General features: G+C 37.9%; 1 protein-coding gene across 1 annotated transcript in view; it reads right to left on the minus strand.

The window, feature by feature from the left end:
• LOC124355763 (voltage-dependent calcium channel subunit alpha-2/delta-4-like) overlaps positions 1-19,754 on the minus strand; it is a 67,584-nt gene that overhangs the window by 44,569 nt on the left and 3,261 nt on the right. Inside the window, exons 2-4 of the mRNA XM_046806917.1 lie at positions 8,740-8,821; positions 7,022-7,126; positions 1,585-1,819 (exon numbers count right to left, since the gene is read on the minus strand). Of these exons, the coding sequence (XP_046662873.1) occupies positions 1,585-1,819; positions 7,022-7,126; positions 8,740-8,821 (422 nt within the window). The remainder of the gene's footprint in view (positions 1-1,584; positions 1,820-7,021; positions 7,127-8,739; positions 8,822-19,754) is intronic.

Genomic DNA, 19,754 nt, shown 5'->3' on the forward strand with positions numbered 1-19,754 from the left:
TTTTGTAACAGATCAAAAATTTAAATTTCAAATAGTTTGAAGTAAGATCGGTAAGCGGAAGTGTCATGTGTCACAAACAGCTGATTATTACATGTAAGACTAAAATAATTAATAAAGCAAGAGATAAGTCAACTTTATACTGGATTAATTTGAGTTATTTAATTGTAATAATCGCTAAAGAAATTTGAAATCTATTGGAGAGATATTAATGAACATTAAGTTAAAACGTATTAGTTTGGGTTGGAGGCTGAAAGTGTCACAACTTCCAGTCTGTACACCCAGCAGCAGTAGTAGTTCGCCAGCCTTCTTCTTGTTTGATCTATTAAAGAGGTGGTCATTGTGCTAGAAAGCACATGTTTTGAATTTGAAATTTGAATTTGATTAATTTGTGAAATGCCTATTAGATATTATATAATATAGTGCAACTGATATGTGAATATTCTTGATTTTAGTGATTATATTGTGAAAGAACAAGTGTTACACTGATCATCAGAGTCACACGTTTAAGTAAATTAAATTGGTGAATGGAATTACGTTGAAATACATAAAAAAAGTTTATATGAAATTTATTATCCTAAAGATTATCTAATTGATGAGTACACCACGTTTTTTACTGACAGCTAGAATCATATAACATAATTCAACACCTTCATCTTAACCTACATCGGACATCCATCTAATCATCATATTAGGATCAATATCATATTTGGAACCATCTCATATGGCACCACCATTGTTGGGCAAAACACCATAACCTAATTCTGGACTTTCCTCATAAGGCACACAACATATGAGATAGTGTGATTATTGACCCCACCCATGTGCAGAACATCATCATATCGGGGGCAACAACCTAGGGTTATTAAAATAAACTTCCAAAACTGACCTTCATCAATTTATTCTTTTAAAGTTAAGTATGACATATTTTATCACATGTATTTTAAGGTGGTGCAATCAATTTTCAGTTGGAATATTTTTTTCTGAAATTGTTAAACAATATTTCGGTCACGGCTTTTTAAGATAACCTTTCTAAATACAGGAAAATATCTTAAAATTGTGTGATTATTCCCTAACAAGTGGTATGCATTTGAAGCAGATGAGGCAATATACAATAATTATTTATCCATTAGTTTTGAGATACAAATTGTACATTGAATAGTGTCATATAATCTTAACAATAGTGATAATATGAAAATTATATTTTTTCATTATCATATGAAAAACATAATTCATCTGTTGAATTACACACAAATAATGAGTTAACAAAAATAAATAATTGTTTCTTGTTTTACATATTTGATGTTTATGATTTTTTTAAATTATTTAACTAAAGTGTATTTTACAAACATAAGTGATTAATTTCTGACAGACTCTTGGTTACATTAACAACCAGACTGTAGTAACTGGGATGAACATAGTAAAAATGTAAACAAAAGAGCTGCAAATTTCGCTAAGCCTAGAATAAAAACAGGTTCGTGACACAGGATTTTTCTGAATTTATGTAACATTCTTGTTTTATCTTAAAAAATGAAAGTTATTTGATGTAATTTAAACATCTTATATTTAAATAACATTAGAACGTACCTCTATCAAAGACGTTGGTGGGTACATGCACAGAGCTAACTGCAGTGTTAACCGGCATGTCAAAAAAGTGGGAGTTGGGGGTGAGCTCTAGCTCCCGAGTCCCATTCGGGTCCACTCCTGGAACATAAGTACCTGGCGGCTTCAACAGCTTCGCATTGAAGTACTCAAACTCGTCACCTATATCTTCTTCAGGATTTGAATCAATTGCTGCATTCTCTGCAGTGTCCATTATTCTCTGTAATGAATTATTAAAGGGTGAAACTCAATTTAACAGTAATGTAATTGATATACAATAAGAATATACATAATATAGTTGTAGATTTTCCTCAAAGGTGATCAGATTACAGTGACAAAACATATTAATATAATACCTTTCACAAATATCCCCTTGTATCCTGGCAAATTTTCATATTGTATCCTGGCCTGATGAAAAAAATTGTGTGATGGAGATTGGAGATAACGAGAAAAAAGGTGAACTCAGTAGATCAATGGACACACAATGAATGTCAACCATACCACTGTCCAGGTCTGGAAAATCACTTCACGATCGATATAAACTCCCATCTATGGTTTTACAGCCTGGGCCTGATAATAATTACTCTGATCAAAGAAATACCTAATCATACAGCAAGGAGCTTGATAATTCATTGAATTATGCTCTTTCAAACTACTAATCAAACCCATTACTCTCATCAGTTCTACGAGTCATTCTGGAAGGGCTTGAGAGAAAGCATGGAGAGAATGTACAGTATATTGTTAACTCTGGATAAATATAAAACTGTCTAGTAATTTATCAACATCGTTTTATTGTTATACAACATCTGTCACCCTGTTAGAATCCCAAGAATATTTATACTGTACTAGTAGAGTATTAATTATACACTCTTAAATATATAAAACAAATAATAACCTATAAATACCTGACAGCAAATTGGGTTTATAGTATACCTGTGTTGTCTATTCAGAGGTATCAATTTCATGAAGTTGTGGAGTTTCAGAGAGCATTTTCTGGCTATGACTTTAAAGTCTCTTTGTCTCAAAAAGAATGAGTTTAATCAAAATTGACTTTGGTTGTGAAACACCACCCCGAACTGTTGTTTTTAGGTAGTAATCAGAATTTTAAAGGAACCATATTTTGATTCAGGAAGACCACATTTTGCCGTCACTCAAGAAACCGTTGACAGAAAGTGCAGTTATTTGATGATTGAAGCTTCCCTAGGGATTGGATTCATAGCAGAGCAAATATCTAGAATGACGTTTTGAAAGTCCGAAACATTTTCTTGATGGGTACCACATCGACAATAACAGGTGAGTGTGTAAGATAATCTGCCAGCAGATCTGCCAAATGCTTAATAATGGTGGTTATTGGATCAACAATTATTATATATATAATTGTCATTATTATATATTATATGTAATATATTATAATATATATATTATATTTATTTATTATTATATAGAACATTTGAAATGAATAATAATTAAATTAGTTCCTATAGTGATTAATAATTTTAAAAAATCACTAAATAGGTCTAAGTATAGTAATACATTTGAAATGTACATAAATAATGATTATATATATATTTAGTTATTAATCACACAGGAACTAATTTAATTATTATTCATTTCAAAAGTATTATACAATAACACAAATACAAAAGTAACAAAAAGACCTCAACAGGTTTGTTGGTAATCAGTAAATAGTTATATTACTGTTTTATTATTGTCGTTGATCTTCTTTTCCAATACTAATTGTAACTATGGGAGCAAGTGTTAGTGCGAAGACTACGAGGGGCTGTCCGCAAGGCAGCGTCCTCTCTCCTCTTCTGTGGAACATGGTTGTGGATGACCTGCTAAGTTCTTTGAATAGCAGCGGTGTCTTTGCACAAGGGTACGCAGATGATATTGTGATTCTTGTGAGTGGCAAGTTCAACACAACAATCACGGAACTGACCAATGCTGCTCTGAACATGGTGGAAAATTGGTGTGATAAGGTTGGCCTCACCGTCAACCCCACCAAGGCTGCTGTGGTTGCCTTTACCAGGAGGCGACAGATGGAGGGCATTGGTCCCTTTCTATTCAAAGGCTCACCCGTTGAGCTGAAGTCTGAGGTCAAGTACCTGGGCGTGATCCTAGATAGGGTTCTAAACTGGGGACCTCATCTAGAAAGGGTCATTGCCAGGGGTAAGTGGTCTCTAAAACAAAAAGCGGCACAGGCGCTGGAATTCTGGGAGTGAGACCATGTAGGGAGCTGGTGGTCCCTATGGGTCCGTATCCGACAGTCTTTCAAGCGGTCGCAGCTATTATGGAATGTGCTCGTGAGAATCTTCGTCTGCGATATAGGGGCAAGACGATTAACATTTTCACGGACAGTCAGGCAGCACTGATGGTGCTGGATTCTTGCGTGATCAAATCCAAACTGGTTTGGGATTGCTATCAGGCCGTTTCCTCCCTTGCCAGAATCAACAATGTAACCGTTTGTTGGGTTCTTGGTCATGAGGGGATTCTTGGGAACGAAAGAGCTGATGCCCTGGCCAACCAGGGCTCAGCGACAATTATGACAGGCCCTCAACCGCTCTGCGGTGTTCCAAGGTGTGAATCCTCTAGGGTTGTCTCGAAATGGATTCGTGCGGAGCATGGGAGAAGGTGGAGGTTGCATCCGGGTTTGAGAGTGAGTAGAATGGTATTACAGTCACCTTCCTCCAAGGTGGCTTCGGACCTTCTCTCATTAAACAGATCAATGTCTTCTAAGGTCATTGGTCTCATTACGGGGCATGGTCACCTAAGGAAGCATCTTCACAGAGTTGGCATCCTTCAGGAGGATCCGCTCTGTGGAAGGTGTAATGAGCAGGAGGAGACTGCTGAGCACCTGCTCTTTGATTGCCCTGCAATAGCAAAAGAGCGGTATGCCATCTTTGGTAGTTTGGACAGGGGTGGTGAATTTTCCCAGGAGAACTTGATAGGTTGTTTTCGGCGGTTTGTTGAACTGCTGAAGTTGTAGACTGGTGGGTCTCATGGTGTGTTTCCGGGGTGCGCAAAAAGCCCTTGAGGCTTAAGTGCATGGCAGTAGGCCGCCCCAAGGAAAAAAAAAATCGTAACTATTAATATTATTGTAAAACAAAAAAATAAACACATAATTTAGACTCAAAACATTTTCCAAATTACAGATGTGAAGAAAAGAACAACTAGAATAATCTGCACAAAAATACTTTGCTGGTGGATGGTGTGTTTGAATAACCCTTTACATCCTGCACCAAACAATGTTGCCAGTTTGACGTGTAGGAAAAATTACTGATCAGTAGTCTCATCATATGTTTCAATAAAAAACCATTATTAGTTGTTACTGAAAAGAAATATACATATGATTTTTCATTCATCTGTTTTGCGGACAACATGTAAATCAAATGGATATTAGTGACCATAGCCACATCAAAGAGGGAGCAGGTAGTGGTCAGCAGCGATATGGCAACACCACCTTAAGCGTCATCAGACTATTTTGGTGCAGGCTTCTCTAACAACTTGTACCTTCATAATAAACGTTCACTTCAAACTAGGAGCTAAAGAAATCCCTCATTTAGTCCTAGAAGGAGCACTTGCTTAGTGAGAGAATATTCAATATGGGTAAGGTTGGTGTTAAGAATCACCTTCTGCTGAGATCTTATGAGGAGTGATAGCGGATTTTATATCTCAGTCATGTCATCTTGGAAGAAGCAGAGCCTAAAGTTGTGTTCAAGACTCTTCCAGTCAAAGCAAGCAGGGGAGTCAATACTCCCTCATGTTTACGCTAGCAACAGCCTTTAACATTAACCCTTTGCGGTCGGATGGCCCTTGAGACTGGCCACACAGTTTTCAAAGACGGTGCGAAATAATTTCAACATGAGTAGTCCTCGCCGCTCGCCTAGCCCGCGTCACTGGCCACGCCAGTCCTTGCGTCAGCTCGATATTTATCATGGCGGCCACTTCCTACCAACTCGGAATTGTTTTTACAGCAACCTTCAATGTTTACATCCGATGTATTCATGTTGGTGTTGGGCATTTAAACTTTAAATAACACAAATTAACTCTGGAAGTGTTACTTCTACCCATGACCACCAGATTGATTTTTTCTGAAATGGCGTATTTGTCTGGATTTTTTCGGCAGCATACCTATTTGTTTCTTTACCTATTTCAGTTAAAAGGCTGTCATTGAAAGATAGTTGAAAAACTGTAAAGAGGTTGATGGTTTTTCATTACTTGAAAGTTTGTAACCACTATATTGTGCCCATTTAAATTCACAAACATTTGTATCGCCCTCACACCATTCTTTCCACTCTTCATCCACCCCTACTATATCTCTATTTTGTGTCTAGCCAACAACATTATCGTCTTCAAAAATTTGGCCCTCTTCTAATGGAAGAATTTCATTATATTCATCTTCTAATTGTTCTATAGCATAATCTTCTAAGTCATCACAATCATGATGTGAGTCAAAATCACTACATTTATCAAAGATTATTTTTTCGTAATTTTCATGACTTACAAGGTTATCCATATTAACAGGATTTTATAAACTGTTGGATAACTAACACCATTACAAATAAATTTACAACAAATCTACAGGTAGGCATAACCTTACTTTTACCAGGTGACAAAAAGTTTTCTCGTTATCTTCAAGACAGTTTTTGGTTCACCACTGTTTTCTTAAAACTTTAGAACTATTTACACAAATCACAAATAAAACCCATGTTAAAATCACAACTTAAAACAAATTGATAAATAAACATAAACAAAACAATGTGCAGACAACTACGTCAATCAGAGCAAACAGTGCCGATGGAACCAGCAACACAGCTGTGAATTTATATTTTGTTTCCAAGACTGAAGGCGGTAAAATGTGATAAAAGGCATTTGTGTTTTAGTTAAATAATTTCTCAATAGGTTTCAGCACTTCACAGACCTACTATCACATGTTAAATATTTCTAAAAACAGGATGTTTTACTGGCCAGTGACACAAGCCAACCGAGCGTAAAAGGATATCTATAATGGGCGGTCTCACGGGCCAGGCGATCGCTGAGGACAACTCCAACGAAAACAATTCCTACTTGTTGCGCAAATGGCTGTGGCCTGTCAGACTGGCCATGCGATCGCAGAGGACAAACTATAAATACCGTACCTGACCGCAAAGGGTTAAGAGAGCCCCACCCTCTAAAAGTCATTCTCTGCAGTAAACTAGATTTATCGATCAACCTTTTCACCCAGTATCACGTATGCAGTTGGTGATGTGCTGCTCCTAGACATGTATAGGGTTGCCCATATAAAGTGACATATCAGTTTTTGCTGTACCGTAACCCTCCTGAAGATTAGTTGTTGAATTAATGTACATAAATTTTAAACACTTCCAATGTCACGTCCTGTTTTAGATTGCTGTTGTAACAGTATGGCCAGATCCAAACCTACCCTCACTGCGTCCACTTTGTGCTCCATCATATTCTCCATGTCTTTGACAAGTTCATTCACCACTTTCCCTCCATCTCGAGACTCCACTTTTGCCTCCTTGAAACTCTGAAATAAAAAAAATGTATAAGGAATTCAATTATTTTGTGACATGTATTGTTTGTGTAATGCATAATGTACTGATCATTTGATTAAATTGTTCAAATAGAATTTAAATTTGTTTAAATAAATGTATGCATTAACAGGTTAAATTTGGAATCAAATGGAAAAACTGTGAAACCAATACATTTTGAGATGGTTGATAACTATGACACTTATCTGAACCCATTACCATCAGTAACCTGAAGTGTTCTAAACGTCACTTATCCATACAATCTTACTTTTTTTATTAATGAAATATCCTAACAAATTAGGAGTTATACTTGTGTAGATCTATTTCATATACTTGTGATTTAGTTGCAAATAAAGATTAAATCATTCTTTCTGGCTCAGTCGGAAATGTTATTAATTTATTCTCATGAGAGTTATATGTACTCACTATCTTGAAAAATAGTTTTAACAATAATTTTAGGAAATTTTAAAAGCATTCCTGAAAGCTTTCTATTTTTCTCAAAGTTTATAAAAAGTGGAGTTGTGAAATTTTTTAAAGTTTGGACGGACACCATAATGAAACGAAATAGCATACCAAGTTGGCCCATAAACTTAATTGAGATATTTATATGAACAATTTTAATACTAAGTTTGAACTTGTTTTAGCCAGTTCTCTGTGATCGAAAAAATAATATTATATTTACAATTAATCTCGAAAACCGTTTACTAAAGAAAAAACCTTGAATTACAAAATGTTTTGGTTATATTATAATCATTCAAACACTTTTTGTTTGAGTTTTTTAGGATTATAAATATCAGAGTTGTATATTGAAACAAAATGCTGGCCATAAACTTGGCCAAGATATTTATAATTTTTACTAAGTTTCAACTTATTTGGGCTTTTATTGGGACAGTTATTGGTTAGTTTCAATAAGCCAATGGAAGGGGATTGTGAAGGAAACATGAATTTTCCTGTTTGCTATCATTCAGTTGTACCAATGATTTATTAAATCACTAAATGATGGACATGGATTCTGTCTTGTTTACTTCACAAAGAATCACTGTTGAAGCTAATAAGAAAAGAAGTTTTAATAACTGTAATTTGCAATAAAAAGTAATCATTCCGAATATATACATGTGTATATTTAGATGTCTAGATCTTATGAATTAAAATGCAATTTATTTGTTGAAGCCACAATGATGCTGCGTCTCCACCTCCGCTTGTGTGATCAATCACTCATCTCAAGAAGGCTTTCATTTTCAAAACTTTAACTTTCAACAAAATGTGCCTTAAAATGTATACAAATGGGTAGAAAATTTCACAATATTCCATTAATTTTTAACCCACAGTAACATGAGCAATGCTGTAGATGGAGCTTATATTGGTTACTTTTTTAATGTAAGTTAAAAAACATGAACAATGTTTACACTAATTAAGAAGTGGTATTTCAGTAAACAGTCATTTGTATATTCATAATTACTTTCTGTAAACTTTTATAATTTTACTTTGGAAGTAAATGCACTACTAAAAGTTTAATCTAGTTTGAAAAAATGTTACTTATAAGAACTTGTATCAACTAAAATTCTTTCAGTAATTATTTTTAGACAACAAACATTTTAAAATTACCCACCTTTATGACATCGACTCTCCTGGTAACGTAATCCCCCAGACTCCATAGTTCTGTTCCAAGCTTCTCTGCCCATCCTTGAACTCTGAAACAACATTTAATTCAGATCAATCAAATAGCCAATCGTTTTCTTCTGCTATTTGAGTGATATTGTCACTGTAGGGTAGGAGTTTTTAGATGTGGGATAGGATTGTGATAAAGATGGTTTTATGAATTTTGATAAAAGCATTATTTACCACACACTATCTTAACCATTTTTAAAATGTTAAAGTCATCAACATCTTCCAATTCTTCAAGGAAGTTTTAAATATATTTCATTTATGTTGAGTGAAATGAATGGCTCTGTATCTGGATTTATTGCCTAAAAAACAAAAGAATTTTGTATGACAAAATTAACTTACACATAATGTTAAATTAATTAAAATCAACTATATTGTAGTTATTTTTTACATGATAAGGACATATGTCTTTGCAAGAGTGTTTTTACTTTACATTTCAAATTGGCAAGGGCCTTATCTTATGTTAAGTAGTAGCACAGACTATAGATATTTCTCTTCTAAATATCTATAGTCTATGGTAGCAGTGTATTGAATAGATTTACACCCTATTATCAAAAGATTTTGTGGGTGCTACTGTATACATCTATATGTACTGATGTCAAGTTTATGTCTGGTTTTATAAGCATTAACATCTATTGGCCTAAGGTACAAAATGGGTTATGTTGGTATAATAGTGAATAACACATACAAGGATGGAACAGTAAGAATCCTAGACTAATAAATAAAGGTCTACAGTGTGCATCTACAGGAGACCAAAGATTAATATTATTGCCTTTTTTATAGAAGAATCAGTGAAAAGAATGAATTTTTGTTATGAGAACCAAGGTTATGAGACGTTGACTTGAGGGGAGGCAGGCGGAATAGTTTCGCTTTTATTAGCTTTAGCTTGTCTCTCTTGGTCTCAATCATAAGCACGTTAGCAGAAATGTAATCAACTAACTCGTCCACACTCGCTAATGCGGAATAGTTACGTGTATAGTCGGCATCCACTTTTAATTCCAACTCGTGGCACAAGTCTAATATCGCTGAAAAATTCCTGTCCAAGTCTCTGAATAGATTTAGCTCTGACAAGCAACTGCTGAAGTATATTTGGATCGGAAGTCTTCTTAGTTAAATCATAGATACTTTGTATCTGAGAAAAGAGGTGTTCTCGCTTTGCATTGGCCACTTTAAGAGACATCGCCATGTTGAAAGTGTTTGTAGAAAATTAATCAATTTGAGTGAAACTTCAAAGGTGAAAAGTAAACAAAATATTGTTCCTCTTGAACTGAGACAGTGATAAAAATAGAAACTAAATTATTTTCCTCTGAAGTAATTTTCCCCAAGAAATAAGAAGTATCTAAACAATATAATACAATGAAACACAAATTTAAAAATATTTATGATACAATATAAATAAACCTTTTAACACTTTTTGTAAACTTTTATTTTGTTACTATGTACATTTCGAAATCATTGATTTCATCTTCAGTAACCAATTGTTTTAGTTTTTTGAGGTAAAAACTCAATAATAATGCAATAAGTAGAGTAGGCTCGTATAGGCCTATAATATAGTTTTTGTTTTGAGAAAATAAAATACACTGTTATTATGGCAAAACGTAAACAAGACAAGTTGTTATTAAATAATAAACAACAATTAAGGTTATTGTTGAGCTAAATTCAGCTATAATGTAGCAGAGGCTCTGGAAACATTATGAGCACGTACTACATGTAAACTGTCAGTGGAAAAGTATGGTAGTGTTGTGACAGTAACCATAAACCATGCATACATATGCGTGAGCAATGTTCAAATAGAAATTATAATAAACAATTGTGAGCAGTAAGTAGCTTTTTTTTTCTTTTTAAGCTGAGACTAGAATATAGTGTTGACAAAAATAAACATTTAATTTTGCAATAAGAGTCCTGCTCAAGGTAAAGTGTCCAATAACCAAGATTGTTTATATTTAACCTGCTTAGAATAATGCGTATTACAAGTAGGGCTGATAACCAACAAGTATTGAGAAGCGGTAACCATTAAACAGTAATCAGTTCACCTGTGCTGTGACAGTCTGAAAGCTTGTTTGTCAACAAAACAATGCAGTCGACAGAGCACCACAGCTGATATGATCAGACGTCACAGCTGATATAGAGAGGGGACTGGAAAATCGATATGCACGGACTTTGCAATCGTGAAAGAACCTGAAACCACACTTTGAAATATGCACTGTATATAGCTTATATGAGTTGAGATTGCACTGATATTCACCAATGGACTAAAGTTCTTATTATCCGGCCCGGAGGACCATGAAAAGAATGAATTTTGGTTATGAGAACCATGAAATAATATTTTAGAGGCTCGATTAAGAAGGACCCACTTCACACTAGGCAGTGAAGACGCCGAACACACTGATTTTAACAAGAGTTCACCAAGGTTACACATAATAAGTTTATGAACAGTGCATATTCAAATAAAGTGCAGAAAATAAACAGTTACCTTTGTTTTCATGAGAGGTACCTAACCGTAGTCTGCTGTTTTGTTGAGGGCCAGGTTGTGATCAGTAAGTGTGGAAATAGGCTGCTGTCCTTGTCGGCAGGCGTGAAGACGGAAGATGTCCCTTCACGGATTCACTCATCACTCACGCACAATACGACCGCAAACGAATAGATAGTTCTTAACACTGTGGCCAGTCCTGTAGAGCACGGTAGACGCGGGTGTTCCCGGGAGCAGAGACGTTCTGGTAGAGATTGCCAATCCAGAGCACTGACTTTTAATGTTAATGTAAATGTAGAACAAATAGAGATAAACTAATATTTAAATAAGAGAGAAACACATGGGGGAGAGAGTAAGTATGGTCAGCAGTGGCTAGAGAGCACATAAAGTGCCCCAGGTGGGACCGAGAGTATAATGAGCAAGCGTGCCTACGCTTGCAAGGTGGGCAATTGATAAGTCAACCGTTGTGATTTGGTTGGTGAGTTTTACAGTAAACAGCTGATTCGGGAAACAATGGTTCATTGGTCTGTCACTGTACGTGAATATTTTAATCCAGTAAAGGAATGGTATTGTAGGCACTAGGCCGCAGAAAGAGATATAGAATTAATGTAGTATATACAGTTTAGTAAATAAAGGCAAATATAGAGTATAAGTTGCACAAAAAATATATACATAATTATTATTCAATAAAAGTAGCCTTTTCATATTAGGCAATAAAAAACAAGTTATTTAATGCAATAAATACTTAACATACCGGCCGCCTTGAATCACCTTGGGATTCAATGAGAGAAAGAGCAACATAGGCTCAAATTACAAAGGTTATAGGCGGTGGTAGAGAGACAGTTAATTAATTGTAGAGGTGAGGTAAGAGAAACACCTTCACTGCTGGACGAGTGAGAGTTTCCACTTGAGGTCTTGAGATGTACCACTCGAACTGTACCATCTTGTCCTGGAGTGACATCAGTGATCCGTGCAAGGGGCCAAGAGAGAGCGGGAATATCCTGATGCACCAGGACGAGGTCTCCAGGTTGGAGGTTGCGGGAAGGAGTGCTCCACTTGAGGCGCTGCTGAAGTGTCTGGAGATATTTGACATGGACATGGTCAATGAGGAGGTCCACGACAGGGTGCTTCTTGGGCAGGATGCACGGGTAAGACACGTTCGGCGGGAGGTCAGCGTGGCGCAGTCTGCCGCCGACGCGGAGAAGTCCATCCGGACCCTGGAATGGGGCGAGGCGTTGAAGTCTGGTAGAACACGTCTTTCGGTCCCGCAGTAGAGCCAGATCTTCAATGAAAGCTTCCTCTTGGCACGGTCTTGAAATTTCGCAGCTGGGCGGAGTTCCCGTTCTGTCTTGGAGAGAGGTCCGAAGTGGCGGTTTGGTGAACGACAGTTTTGGATAAAACGCAAGACGTAGGCAATCACGTGCAACAATTTCCTCCTGGAAGAGTACTGGATGAGGAGGTCCCACGTAGGCGGTGCTGTGGCCAAGGCAATGACAGGAGTGGAATGCTTCAGCTCCCCTAGCTCCTCCAGAGAGACCGAGTACAGGCTGGAATCAGTATCTGGCCAGGCCGAGGAGGGGAGACGCAACCAGTCGGGTCCATGCCACCAAAGGGGATGATCCACCAATTGAGAGGGAAGGATTCCACGGGAGGCGCAGTCAGCAGGATTGGAAGCACTGGGTATGTAGCGCCAGCACTCCACAGCCACAAGTTCTTGAGTTTGCGCCACACGATTAGCCACATAGGTTTTGAGGCGATAAGAAGGTGTTTTGATCCACGCGAGGGTCACAGTAGAGTCGCACCAGCAAACAATAGAACCAAACTTGCGGGTGGGAGCTAATTGAGTAACACAATATTTCACAAGTTGGGCCAGGAGATGAGCTGCGCATAGCTCCAGTCGGGGCAGCGTCACTCTTTTGAGAGGAGCAACGCGAGTTTTAGCCATATCTTGGCTTACGTGCACCGTGTCATTGGAGGTAGAGCGGATGTAGACTACAGCAGCATAGCCTAGTTCTGAGGCGTCAGAGAAACCGTGCAAGTCCCAGTGAGTAGCAGCAGAGTAGGGGATAGCACGAGGAATTGTAATAGTGGCAACGTGCTTAAGATCAAATAAAAAGGCGTGCCATTTTTGGTATATTTCTGGAGGGAGCGGATCATCCCAATCTATGCCAGAAATCCATACGAGTTGCATGATATTTTTTGCGAGCATTATACAAGGCGCCAAAAAACCACAGGGGTCATAGACTTGAGAAATGAGACTTAAAACTTCACGCTTAGTGGGGTTTTCACAAGAAAAATTAAAATTAAACGTAAAAGTGTCAGTCAGAGGGGTCCATTTAAGGCCCAAAATAGAGAAATGAGGCTCCTGAGAGGGTTGCAGAAAAACTGGGATTTCCCGATGATCTTCAGGAAGGTGTTGCAGAAGTCTCGGAGAGTTCGAGACCCACTTCCGGAGCTCAAAGCCACCGAGCCGAAGGAGTTTGATGAGTTGATCTTGAAGTTCAGCGGCGAGTTCTTCAGTCTCAGCTCCGCAGATCAGGTCGTCGACGTAGCTCTGGTGCTTGAGAATCTCAGCAGCATGGGGGTAGCGGTGACCTTCGTCTTCTGCCAATTGATGTAGCGTTTTGATGGCCAAGTAGGGTGAACAGTTCAGGCCGTAGGTAACTGTCGTGAGCTTGAACGTGGACATCAAGTCGGTAGGGTGATCACGCCATAATATCAGTTGAAAATGTTGATCGTCAGGATGCACCTTAATTTGGCGGTACATCTGTCTGATGTCACAAGAGAACACTACGTTCTGAAGGCGGAAGCGCAGAAGAATGTCACAAATATTATTATGCAGTTTAGGTCCGGTCAACAGAGTGTCATTGAGAGAGAGTCCGGAACTGGTTTTGGCACTGGCGTCAAAAACGACGCGTAGTTTGGTGGTGCTACTTTGTGCCTTAAAAACACCGTGGTGTGGCAGAAAGTAGTGGGGAGTGCTTAAGTCAGGAGTAGGGCAGCCCTGCATATGGCCTAGAGAGACTCATGTAGACTCATGTATAAAATCAGAATGTAGACTCATGTATAAAATCAGAATATAAATTATAATACTCCACATTAGTGGGAGCGTGGAGCTTGCGCTCGAGTGAATAGAGTCTACTTTCAGCATGAACTTTGGAATTTCCCAGATGAGTACTGGTGTTCTTGAAAGGGAGGCGGACCATATATCGACCCTCATGGTCCCTGGAGTGCGTGGTAGAAAAATATTCATCGCACTGAGTTTCCTCTGCAGACCTTTTACTGGGAGCAGGCAGTTCCTCTTGTGTCCAGAAACGCTGCATAGAGGCGTGGAGGTCTACCTCAGCAGTCGAGAGAAGAGAGACAGCCATAGTAGAGACAGACTGCGTCAGTGGTGTGCAGGGAGCCGTCCCCATCAGCACGAAACCAAAACAGGTGCCCAGGGCGTGAGGTAAATTGAGACCAAGAGAGTAGGTCTCGTGAGTAAGAATATGTGGAATTAGCGCTCCACCAATAAGCACGTCAATGCCACCAGGGAGGTGGAAGGTTGGATCAGCCAGTGTAATATTTTTAACCTTATTCATGACCTCCTGAGATATTTGCACTCGTGGGAGATCTACAGTGATTTGTGGCAATATGTGGAACGAGTGCGGGGCGGCAACTGGGTGGCCAGCAAGAGTTTCCACGCCCAGAGTTAAAAATCCGCGTGTGTGAGCAGAGGTTTGAGAAAGGCCGGCGACATTAATAGTGGCCGGACGGCGCTGTGTACCCAACAGTTGGGAGGCTTTCTCGCTAATAAAATTTAGCATGCTTCCTGAATCAATTAAGGCACGAAAGACATAAGCTTGTCCGTTAGAGGCGGTGAGCTTGACAAGAGAAGTACCCAGAAGAACCGTGGTACTAGGGGCGACGTCTAGATGCAGTGTGCCATGAGCGTGTAGTGTGGTGTGTTCGGGCCGGGCTAGGAGGCGAGAGCGCTGTGGTCGCAGGCGGAGGGCGGACAGCAGGTGTAGGTGTTACAGGCCGGCCGCCGTCACGGCCGTTCTCCACAACGGGACGAACGCGGTCCGACGTACTAACACTGGACCGTGTTGGCCGATCAGTGAAGTGTAGCAAGGTATGATGACGACCACGACATGTTCGACACGTGAATTTAGACTGACATTCACTTAATCTGTGCGTCCCCAAACAAGAAGAACAGCGTTTATGCTGTTTAATAATCCCGTGCCGTTCTTGAGGTGTCTTTTGGCCGAAGCTGGGACAGCCATAAATTTTATGACCGCTCTGATGGCAATAAAAACATGATGGGCCTTGTTTATAGGCCGAGGAGGGTGGAGAGGAAGCCGCCAACAAGCTCACGTTTTTAAGAGACGATTTGGGCTTATCAAATCTGGGTTTTGACCCAAGATAAGAACTTGAAGCGTTCTTGGGGTCCACAATATTGTTATGTAGACTACTGTCCTCAATGTGGCTGCATTCCAGGTTGAGAAACTCAATTATTTGTTCAACCGAGGGCAAAGTATGAAGCTCTTCCTTTTTTCGAAACTGTTCTAGGCGGGTGACCATCCGATTATCAATCTTGCGTAATAACAAGGCTGAGAGAAGTGGGTTGTTACTGGTGATGTCATTGTTTAATGCTTTAAGTGATTGCATATGTTCGTGAAAAAGATTAAGGAAAGCACGGATATTCTTCACAGATGTGCTGGAGATGACGGGAAGGTCTAGTATTTGATTTAATTGTAGTGTGAGTAGACGCCTAGTATTATGGTAGCGATCCTTCAGCAGCTGATAAGCGATTGCATAATTTTGCTCAGTTATATTTAGCGACTTTATCAGAGAGAGTGGTTCGCCTGAAAGCACGCTCAAGAGATATTGAAATTTCATTACATCGCTTAAGTGCGCATTGTTGTGTACGGCTTGTTCATAAACGTTGATGAACGTACAGAAGTCCAAAGCAGCTCCGTCGAAAGTTTTTAATTCCAATTTCGGTAGCCGGACGTTGACTTGAGGGGAGGCAGGCGGAATAGTTTCGCTTTTATTAGCTTTAGCTTGTCTCTTGGTCTCAATCATAAGCACGTTAGCAGAAATGTAATCAACTAACTCGTCCACGCTCGCTAATGCGGAATAGTTACGTGTATAGTCGGCATCCACTTTTAATTCCAACTCGTGGCACAAGTCTAATATCGCTGAAAATTCCTGTCTAAGTCTCTGAATAGATTTAGCTCTGACAAGCAACTGCTGAAGTATATTTGGATCGGAAGTCTTCTTAGTTAAATCATAGATACTTTGTATCTGAGAAAAGAGGTGTTCTCGCTTTGCATTGGCCACTTTAAGAGACATCGCCATGTTGAAAGTGTTTGTAGAAAATTAATCAATTTGAGTGAAACTTCAAAGGTGAAAAGTAAACAAAATATTGTCCTCTTGAACTGAGACAGTGATAAAAATAGAAACTAAATTATTTTCCTCTGAAGTATTTTCCCCAAGAAATAACAAGTATCTAAACAATATAATACAATGAAACACAATTTAAAAATATTTATGATACAATATAAATAAACCTTTTAACACTTTTTGTAAACTTTTATTTTTGTTACTATGTACATTTCGAAATCATTGATTTCATCTTCAGGTACCAATTGTTTAGTTTTTTGAGGTAAAAACTCAATAATAATGCAATAAGTAGAGTAGGCTCGTATAGGCCTATAATATAGTTTTGTTTTGAAAAAATAAAATACACTGTTATTATGGCAAAACGTAAACAAGACAAGTTGTTATTAAATAATAAACAACAATTAAGGTTATTGTTGAGCTAAATTCAGCTATAATGTAGCAGAGGCTCTGGAAACATTATGAGCACGTACTACATGTAAACTGTCAGTGGAAAAGTATGGTAGTGTTGTGACAGTAACCATAAACCATGCATACATATGCGTGAGCAATGTTCAAATAGAAATTATAATAAACAATTGTGAGCAGTAAGTAGCTTTTTTTTTCTTTTTAAGCTGAGACTAGAATATAGTGTTGACAAAATAAACATTTAATTTTGCAATAAGAGTCCTGCTCAAGGTAAAGTGTCAATAACCAAGATTGTTTATATTTAACCTGCTTAGAATAATGCGTATTACAAGTAGGGCTGATAACCAACAAGTATTGAGAAGCGGTAACCATTAAACAGTAATCAGTTCACCTGTGCTGTGACAGTCTGAAAGCTTGTTTGTCAACAAAACAATGCAGTCGACAGAGCACCACAGCTGATATGATCAGACGTCACAGCTGATATAGAGAGGGGACTGGAAAATCGATATGCACGGACTTTGCAATCGTGAAAGAACCTGAAACCACACTTTGAAATATGCACTGTATATAGCTTATAAGAGTTGAGATTGCACTGATATTCACCAATGGACTAAAGTTCTTATTATCCGGCCCGGAGGACCATGAAAAGAATGAATTTTGGTTATGAGAACCATGAAATAATATTTTAGAGGCTCGATTAAGAAGGACCACTTCACACTAGGCAGTGAAGACGCCGAACACACTGATTTTAACAAGAGTTCACCAGGTTACACATAATAAGTTTATGAACAGTGCATATTCAAATAAAGTGCAGAAAATAAACAGTTACCTTTGTTTTCATGAGAGGTACCTAACCGTAGTCTGCTGTTGTTGAGGGCCAGGTTGTGATCAGTAAGTGTGGAAATAGGCTGCTGTCTTGTCGGCAGGCGTGAAGACGGAAGATGTCCTTCACGGATTCACTCACGCACAATACGACCGCAAACGAATAGTTCTTAACACTGTGGCCAGTCCTGTAGAGCACGGTAGACGCGGGTGTCCGGGAGCAGAGACGTTCTGGTAGAGATTGCCAATCCAGAGCACTGACTTTAATGTTAATGTAAATGTAGAACAAATAGAGATAAACTAATATTTAAATAAGAGAGTAACACATGGGGGGGAGAGTAAGTATGGTCAGCAGTGGCTAGAGAGTACATAAGTGCCCCAGGCGGGACCGAGAGTATAATGAGCAAGCGTGCCTACGCTTGCAAGGTGGGCAATTGATAAGTCAACCGTTGTGATTGGTTGGTGAGTTTACAGTAAACAGCTGATTCGGGAAACAATGGTTCATTGGTCTGTCACTGTACGTGAATATTTTAATCCAGTAAGGAATGGTATTGTAGGCACTAGGCCGCAGAAAGAGATATAGAATTAATGTAGTATATACAGTTTAGTAAATAAAGGCAAATATAGAGTATAAGTTGCACAAAAAATATATACATAATTATTATTCAATAAAAGTAGCCTTTTCATATTAGGCAATAAAAAACAAGTTATTTAATGCAATAAATATTTAACAATCAGTTTGTTAGTTAACTCAAAATTACACCACAGAAATACATCATAAAGTGAGTGGATATGCACATATGATAATAGGTTGTTATGAGCACCTCATACACATATAAATAGGTAGGCTCCGGGACAGCCCCTCATATGAAGGAATTCTTTTGATGTTCATAACTCTCCATTTAGATAAACTGCTTGATGCCTACCCCCAAAATTGCTCCTAAACAACTTAACAACCAAGTCACCAAAGAAATAAAATGATAGCTTATCCACCAAGAGATCATGGGCTACAACGTTGAAGACCTTTGACATGTTGTAAGATCTAAAAATCATTTTTTTTCTTTTGGCCTCAAGTCCTCTATAAACATTCCATGATTAAAGACAGGACTGTATTGCTTCTATAGTACTATGGTAGGGTCTAAGGCTAAACTGACATTGAGACAACAATTTGTAATTTTCTAAGAGTAATGAGCTGAGAGTGTAGAAAATGTTCTTCAAAAGATCTTCAAAACTAAACCTGTATGATAGAGATTGCTCCAAAATTATCACATATACGTTATAAGCCCTTGATATGTACAGGTATAACTTTACTGAGTTTATCAAGAAAGAACCATAAACTAATACATAAGTCAAACCATATACATATGTTAAAACCTCACTAATATGGTACAAAGATATTTTCATGATATTGTAATTTAAACCATATACATAAAGACAAGACCATTTCTCAAACTGTAAACAGATGAGTAACCCTCCTCAACTAAAAGCTCTCTAATCTTAAAGTTGTTATGTGACCTGCTATCATTTAGCACAATTTCAATAACCCTTTGAAGGCCATTAACCCCAGCCATTAAATCAAGCTTACTTGCCAAAAAGGCCAGCCTCAAGATGGCACTTTTGAAACACTCCTAAAAAACTGGTGTAACTCATCTATAATAATATCTTAATTTTTTTTGCTTAGTATTATATTTAAAAACATAAAAATATTTTATTTGTTTGTTAAATATTGAGATAAAAAAATATTTAAAGAAAACCATTAATATTGTAAGAAAGATTACACATTTTCACACAAATACATAAAAATTCATGTGAATATCTTTATAAATAAAGTTATTGAAAATATCTTTCCAAAAATGTATTAGTTTCTACGC

Source organism: Homalodisca vitripennis, chromosome 2 (genome assembly GCF_021130785.1).
Source record: "Homalodisca vitripennis isolate AUS2020 chromosome 2, UT_GWSS_2.1, whole genome shotgun sequence".
In the NCBI taxonomy this organism is placed as follows: Eukaryota; Metazoa; Arthropoda; class Insecta; order Hemiptera; family Cicadellidae; genus Homalodisca; species Homalodisca vitripennis.